Source organism: Argentina anserina, chromosome 4 (genome assembly GCF_933775445.1).
Source record: "Argentina anserina chromosome 4, drPotAnse1.1, whole genome shotgun sequence".
Taxonomy (NCBI): Eukaryota; Viridiplantae; Streptophyta; class Magnoliopsida; order Rosales; family Rosaceae; genus Argentina; species Argentina anserina.
This window is the reverse complement of record NC_065875.1, coordinates 10,146,896-10,155,248: the sequence shown is the minus strand read 5'-3', so window position 1 is coordinate 10,155,248 and position 8,353 is coordinate 10,146,896. Positions and strand designations below refer to the sequence as shown.

The 8,353-nt window shown below is 36.4% G+C and overlaps 1 protein-coding gene across 3 annotated transcripts; it reads left to right on the top strand.

Moving 5' to 3' along the window:
• The first annotated feature begins 385 nt into the window (after positions 1–385).
• LOC126790794 (uncharacterized) lies at positions 386–7,811 on the top strand. 3 transcript variants are annotated; one of them, XM_050517140.1, is made up of 11 exons: positions 386–519; positions 919–1,076; positions 1,719–2,256; positions 2,787–2,934; positions 3,036–3,146; positions 3,464–4,133; positions 4,741–4,977; positions 5,130–5,199; positions 6,196–6,365; positions 6,856–6,922; positions 7,407–7,811. In XM_050517140.1, exons 2-11 carry the CDS (start codon positions 939–941, stop codon positions 7,559–7,561), a joined length of 2,304 nt encoding a protein of 767 aa, XP_050373097.1. In that variant the 5' UTR covers positions 386–519; positions 919–938; the 3' UTR covers positions 7,562–7,811. The 3 variants fall into 3 exon arrangements, with proteins under 3 accessions (XP_050373097.1, XP_050373098.1, XP_050373100.1); XM_050517141.1 differs by lacking the exon at positions 386–519 and having other exon boundaries at positions 544–1,076; positions 1,806–2,256; XM_050517143.1 differs by lacking the exons at positions 386–519; positions 6,856–6,922 and having other exon boundaries at positions 544–1,076; positions 7,407–7,560.
• The last annotated feature ends 542 nt before the right edge of the window (positions 7,812–8,353 follow it).

The window sequence follows — 8,353 nt, the reverse complement described above, 5'->3', positions numbered from 1 at the left end:
ATGTAACTATTAGAGATGCTCGATAAACCTTGATTGAAAACTCAAAAGCTTGAAACTTCCTACACAGAAACGTTGATCAGTGAGCTTAATGATTAGTGATTATCAAGAGACACGAGAAGTAATGGAGTTGAAAATACAGTAACGTCGGTTCTAGCCTCCATCGGAATTGGATTCTTCGGCGCAATAGTCGACCAATGAACCGGAAAAAAAATATTACTGAGTCTAAGAAGGACGAAAATACGTACGATCCTATTACACTTGGACTACGAGTCAATATTATAACATGGACTCAGTCACTCGGGTTGACCTTTAAAATAATATATAAAATGCAACACACTTTGGCTCCCCAATCCTTAAACCCCCAAATCTTTCAGAACCTTCTGTCTGTCTGTCTCTGTCTGTCTCTTCTTCCCAGTTCTCTCTCTTACCTCGTACCAAATCTTAAACTTCGACCCACGTTCATTGTTAGGGTTCGTTCACACAGAACCACACAACACAACACCGGTTGCTCCTTTTCTGGTAACACACCCATTTTGTATCATCTACTATTTGTTATCTATAAATCTGCGGTCTGCTCTTTCTGTTTCTGTTGTTTGTGGCATGATTGAAATGTAGGCTAAATTCTCAACTGATGTAAAGCTCACTACTGTTTATGAGAAAGAAAAACCATACAAGAATGTTCTTTTTTTTTTCTTTTTAAATTATGTTGCAATGAAACAAGTCGGTGTGGATCCAGATCCTGGTTTTCTGTTTTACTGTTCATGTCTACATTTGAGTAATCTGTAAAACCCATTTGGGGACATGTTTTTCTTAATTTACCGAGTTTATGCGTACATTGTTTTGTATTTTTGGTGTAATTTAAACTGCATCATTGAAGAAAATTGATATGGGAGTGCTTGTTTTCTTCTTTCCCACAAGTTGTCGAGGATCTTGAGGTCATGGATGCTTCGGATGTATGTCCAACCGAGGATGCCATTCAGGCTTTTTTGGACCAATTGGTTGACCCACAGCTTCCAGCAAAACCTTCCATGAGGAATACCCCATCACTCGATCAACAAGAGTCGGTTGCAAAACAGGTTTCTGCTTGCTGCTTTCTTTTGTCTTTAATCAATCATCATGATATACTCTTTGATTTGAGTTAAGCTTGTTTGCTGTACAATATTATTATAATAATAAGTCCATTTATGGTACACGATATGACACTATGACAGTGTTAGTTTCTGTAGCTTTGTTCTATATGGTGATCCTCGTTTCCTCGTGTGTGTACACAGACACAGACACACACATCGTAATGCTGATTCTTTTCGATGGTCATTTTTCATTTTAAGATGCAAGTGTGTCTTAGATTTTGTTGTTAGGTTGTTTTTGCTGTTATTCTCTTCCTTTGTAAATCTAGTGGACTACTTGTCCCCTGTATTGTATTCTTTTTTCATCTGGCAATAAGAATTTGTATCTCATAGAATATGAAAAGAAACCCTTGAAGATCAAACAACAGTAAAGGTTAATTTCTGACAACCTACAAATGTAGGTATGTAATTGGTATCATGTTGGAAATTTCTCTCTGGATGGAAGCACACTAAAGACTTGCATCTCAAACTTAGTTGGTAATGAGTGTTGGTAGGATTGTACATGATGACATATGGATGTTATATAAACGCTAGCAACTGCACTCTACCACTCTATTGAGTCTGAGTTGCTTATCGATTTGTTTCTCTTAGATGCATGCTGTTGTGCTACTATACAACTACTACCACAGAAAGCAATATCCAAAGCTAGAGGTTTTACGTTTTAAATCTTTCTGCAAGTTGGTCGTGGATCTGAAACCTGCCCTGCTGGCTCATATGAAATTCATGAAAAGGTCAAGTGACACTGAATTGGATGACCTGGAGAAACAACTTTCAGTCACCGAAAGAGCTATAATGGATGCATGTGACTTATCTACAAGTTTAGATGCATCCAGGGGTGCTCCAAACACTGAGGGGTGGCCAATTTCTAAAATTGCCGTTCTTTTAGTCGACTCCAAGAACGAGAAGTGCTTCTTGCTAGATGGTACCAGTTCCAATTCCATTACCCAGGGTGTTTGGTCGATCATTGATAAAAGTTTGGAGGTCAGAGATCACAGTTCAGATGATACAAGGGAGTTAAAACATGTCAACAAAAAACAAAGATTCATTGGAAAACCTTCTAGAGGAGAATTGAGGACTGATGAAACTAGCTGTCAAAACCTGGCATATTCAGCAATTACTGAGGCTACAGGTACACAAGTTTTCTAATCCTTTAAGATATGTGAAACTCATGGAGGGGTTTGTGCTTCCAGTTGATATGGTGAATAGTCCCTGTATGTTCAGCTTTTGTTTTGCTGTAAGCCTGGGATTGCCATCCGTTAAGTTATATGGTGATACTAGGTTGTGACTTGTGATTGTACCTGTGGCGAGGTACATTTCATATGGTACATCGGTTCTGCAATTTATGATAGCATTGGTTGATTTCCGCAAGTTATTTTGTTGAAAAATATGTTGATGGAGTAGGGCTTTATAGATAGGTACACAATAAAAAGAAATAAGTTCCATCTTATAGTTTCGGTAGTCCCTAAATTTCCGAAAGAGTTTGATTATTTCGATTTGATTAAACACAAGTTCAAATGGTCAACTATCCACTCAAGCAATGAAAGAAATAGTTGATATTCTACCAAGGAGTTGGAATTCTGTTTGTGTTTTCACTTTTCTTCTGCTTGTACTTTGCTTGATAGAGTTCGCTGACACGTATGATTTTTGTCAATGGTATAGATATTAGTCAGAATGATCTTCTGTTTTTGGAGAGCCATGTGGTGTATTCTGATAGTAGAAAGAAGGCAGCTGCTTTGTTTTTCATAGTTCAGTGTACCAAATCAGGGATCCGTAAAATTGAATTTCCTATTAAAGAAGTTATTGACAGGTATATGATTTTTGTGTTATCTTTCCGTGTAATGTGAATATGTACTTGTTTCTATCTATTACTTTGGCTTTGTCGTCCTCATGTCTTTGTTGTTTGAATAGACTGCAGGGTCCTCTGGTCACAAAGGATTCCAGCGGCTGGACAGTCACAACAGTTGTTGAGTACTTCCATCTACTTCCTTATGCTGAGATTTTGTCTGACTGGTTTCATAGGTGTGTTACTTGCCGTTTTCTTTGTTAGTTCTTCTCATTGGATGCAATCATTTCTAGCATATGTATTATGATTTATGAAGATGGAATCTGAAGATTCGGTGCTTTAGTACTCTTAATATCTAAGATCTGGTAGTGATGGATTTGGATTTCCCAAACATGTTATGATAATTATCGATGAAAGTCGTGAACTAATGTTTAAAAGAATTGTCGATCAGTAAGTGTATAGATGAGGAAACACTATTTGATTTATAGATTATTTCGTCTCTCTTTTAAATTTGTCCCGTCATTTACCTGACATCATTCAATGTGTCTTTTAGGAGAGAACTCTCAAATGGTTCGCAAGATTCGCTAGGACCAGGAGATGTAATTATGCCTAGCCCTAATAGGACTGAAAGACCTTGCAGACCAGAAAGTTGCAAAATTCAGGAGAAAAATCATGTAAGTGATGTTGTAATTGAGGATCCTGGTAGAAACACAAGTTCTGGATCCCCATCATTCAAGCAGAAAGATAGCACTGGAGGTTGCAAGATAGATCTGGCTCATGCTTTCAATGGGTCTCAGGAAATGGAATTGGAGAATTCTTCCATGGTTGCCTTGAAGAAGAACAAACGTTCTACGAAAGTTTCAAGTCCCATTCAATTTGTCAGCCACCAGGATGACACGCATTCTTGTATCAAAAATGAAATTACAAAAACCAAAGACAAGTTGTCTCATGTAAAACATACCACGACAAAGGATCTTGGGAACAACACAAGCAGTTCTAAACCTCAATTGTATAAGAATGAAGATACCACTGTTTATAAAAATACAAGACAAGCTGAAGCTTTGAATGGGCCTCAGAATGTGTTGATGGATGACTCTTCTATGGTTCCCTCGCAGAATGTAGAAAGCTGTAAGAAAAGTTCAAGCAGCGTTCAAGTTGTCAATCAGCGAAAAAATATTTCTTTGATCGGGACTGAACTAAATGGCTCAGTAACTAATAATAAGGTAAATTCTGTAGTTCTTTGCCGCTTCAACTACAGTGCTGTTAAACAGTTTCCATTTATACATCTCATTCGTGAGTCTGTTGTTTGCATAGATGTTTTGGTTATAGAGTTGTGCTTTAGAATTAACTTCTTACTTTTTATTCTGTCTGATATTGGACTAACCATATGTAGCAGGTTGAGGTTTACAAAGTAGCTAAAATTTTCCTATGGATGTAGTTGGGGTTTGTGAATTATGGAAAGTATAATTAAATTAAAATAAAATAAACTTTTATATACGCTTCATTTATGGAAATAGTTATCTGTTAAATCAAAATCACGACCTAAGATCAATTTCCTGCCGATGAAATAGATAAAATAGCGGATGGGGTAGAAAGATAAAACAGTCTGGGGTGTTGCTTTTACAAATTGCTGCAGAATAACCTCACTTTTGCAGTTTTGCCTTATAATTTTCATTATATTATGCTCTTTCTGCTGCGGAAGCTGAATGTTTAGGAAGATTACTTTGTATTACTATCTCACTTGCTATAAGCTTTTATGTGGTGTGGTAGCTTTGATTTTTTGTTTTTTTAAAACAAAATTAATCTGATACTCTGTTGTTGGGTGAGCAGGTTGAGACTGTGAAGCCAACAAGTCCATCCATTACTGACTGCAGAGTTACAATAGTTGGTGGAAACGGAACTTGTGATATAAACTCATCATCTCAAGAAAGTAAAGGTGGTCATACCTTTTCCACGTGTCAATCAAATTTAAAAGATTCTGACAAGCTACAGAATGCTATAGCTTCAAAAAAACACATCTTGCTGCAAACAGCTTTGAACGTTCTTATGAATAAAAGGAATGAGCTGGTAAAGCTTTGCTTTATTTATTATTTTGATAATCACTTTATCATCCACATTTAGCCTTTTGGTGTGTTTATGTTTTCTTCCATGGTCATATTTTCGTTAATAGTTACTTTCTCGAATTCACACTTGCTGTTTGGCCTCGTTTGTCCATGCAGTCTCTTAAGAAGCGCAATGTAGAGGATGAGCTGGCTCGGTGTGAAAAAGATATCCAGACAATTATAAATGGTAATTTTGCTATTTTGACTACACTGCCCCATCTTCTTTTGTGATATTGTTTTCATATGTTACATATATTAAATCTAAAAATGCACAGGAAAAACATTGAATCATGGTTGCAGCCCAGGGTTGTAGTCCTTTTTTATTGTTATTTATCCAATATATAGGTGCACTTAAGACGGTGGCAGGCAGCATCTTAAAAACTGAGAACATGAATGCAACCCTGGGCTGTAGTCCTTTTTGATTGTTATTTCTCCAATATATAGGATCTTAATTTCGTTTGAATTAGTGCTACTAATTCCTAGATCTGGAATTGCTGGGTGTGGAAATTTATTTCAAAACGATCATCGTTTGAACTCGTGAATACCATATGCATCATTCACGTCTATTATCCAAATGGCTTTGCACAAACAGCATACCACAAGTCACTTATATACAATTGAATTTGCATCCGTGCTTTTTTATATACTAGTTTGATCATGTGTCAACATTGGAATCATTTAGTGATTTTGTCCTTATTGAAGGAATTAGTAGTTCATGATTTAATGTATACACAATGAATACGGATGTGATTATTCTCTTCAAGGTCTTACAATCTTCATTTCTTTTCGAAGTTTCAAATTTAAAGTCTTTCTGTTTGGTATGTAGTCATCATGGTTTAAGAAGCTATCCAATAATGGTTAAGTAGTAAAACACAATCTTACTCTAATAGACTACATTAGGAAAGTGATATAACAAAATAACAATCAAGTGGTGATAAATTGTGCATTGATCCTGACTGTTTATAGCTGAGAGTCCAGAATACTCAAAATATTTTGTTTACCAGTTGTGAGATACTGTTTGTTTCATACATGGTCCCATGGTGAAACTCTGTTGGTGTTAACACTTTTATTTTGATTTGTAAAAACTTGAATTGCAAGTGCAGGAGTGTGTCCTTACTGATATGTGCTCCTATTAGTCCTATATGATTTCCTAATTGGTTGTTTGGCTTTCTTATTACCATAGATAGTGAAGATGGCTCAGCAGTAATAATTGACTCGATAATAGAAGGCTGTAATGATGGATATAAAAGAAATAGAAGGACTCATGCACTGCTAGAAGAGGAATTCTCTTCCAAATCTATCAAAAGGAAGAAGCTGTCAGAGGCTATTCTAGACGAGCAAGATCCACGCCTGGTAAGATATGATATTCAATATTCGATTTTTTGCATCATTGCCAATTCAAATTTAGAAGTTCTATCGTACTAGTCATTCTATTTAAATCCTATTTGAAACAACTCGAAGGCTCAAATCTTTCTATTCCAAACACTTATATGTTTTGCTTCAAAATAAGAACTTTTCTGGAAATTTGTTTTGTGCTGTGAAACTTTTGTGCTTCTGATGTAGGGAGAAATTCAAAATTTTGCGAGATTGTGGTTTTGACAATCATTATGGTTGGTCAGCCTACATATGGGTAAATGCACCTTTTTGCTAGTAACTTGTCAACGAAAGCGTTCTTCTCTAATTCTATCTTTTAACATAAGACGTAGTCCCTGAGAGTAGAGAAACCTATTGGTTTTACAATCTAAATATAATGGGTCTATGGTCCAGTTCTGAGTTGTGGCTTTTAACAGGATTCCACACATTTCATGCAGCTGCATTATTAATAATGCTTTCATCTTTGCAGGCATTGGATGACATATGTTTGAAAAACGGTTGGGTGTTACCAATTTATCATGTATCCCCATCAGATGGTAAGATCAGTTGCTTTATATGGTCATCTCAGAAGGATGTTTTTCTGATTGGAGAGGACAAATATATACAGTAGGTCATGCACCACTTATCCAGTAGATGTTTTGGCAGGCACGTCAAATTATTTTAACTGGGCTCCTCCAACTTGGAATTTGATCTAGTAGCAATTTGTTGACCATGACTTTAACTTGGATATTTACACTCTATAAAGTCTTTGATTGCCTAGCCGATAACGTTTGGAAAGCATCTTCTTTCTATATCTACACCCCACCTATAGCCATATACATACCAGTAAGATTCTCGTCCAATAATGGTACCTAAATATAATGCTGACATTGTACTCAATGATAAATATTAGCAGATTTAATTTTCAGAATTTGGCTGATATTGTTTGGGAATAATGGAATATTGCTTTTCTAACATGTATATCACCTAAAGTTGTTAATTTGATTATAAAGTATGAGAAAATGTTTGTCTTTGTTGAAGGTAAATACCAAGCTGATGTAACCGTAGAAGGTCTGGATTTCAATTGTACAAGTGATGTTCACCTGTGTTCCAGTCCTAGAGAAGCAAAAGAATCATCTGCATTTCAAATGTTGGTAAAGTTGAGGAGCATGGCTGTCCAGGCCAAAAGTCGGTAATGTGAAAGGTACAAATGGTCAATCGTAGAGACTGAGTTAGCAAAGTTGAAGCACCCTGGGACATTGTTCGGCTTCAGTGAACTCTAGGACTAGAAGACTTGGTAGAATTAGACTCGTCATATCATTATGAGTAGCAAGAAGAAAACTGCTGGTGCTGTTCTTATGTGCAAATTTGCAGAATTGCAGTTAATAAAATGTCTGTAGTCATATCTATATATTCGAAATGCCTGTGCATCGTCAGATATACTTATTAAAATGCTTGTGCATCATCGTCTGATCTTTTTTTTTTGAGAATGCATGATGTGATCATCTGGTAGTAAACCGTTTCAGAACTGATATCAACCTTTGTGTCTTTTGCACACGATACAAACTTGAGACGAGGTTTCTGGGAAGGAATTCGAAAACGAAGCAACTGGGAAGTCATAATCGCGTTCTCTCTCTCCAAAGATGTTCTGGATGAACCATTGTCCAAACATTGGGGGATTGGCCAGTGTTCGATCACTTTATTAGCCAGGGTTCATAATTTGATTGCTTGAAGTTAAAATTGAAGGTAGAGGGTCTATCTGGTACATTCTTTCAATCATTAAACAGCTAGCTTGACGACTAAGTAATCTGAGCCTACAAATACTCTCAAGAAAGCAACTTTGTTTTCCAGTCTAAATGTCACAATCGTTCAAAGACATCAAGAACTTGCACAGCCACCATCTTACAACAGCAAAAAAGTCCATTTTTTATTCCAACCCCCAGCATACACGATTATAATGAAGCACATTTAAGGAGATGGCAGTCATG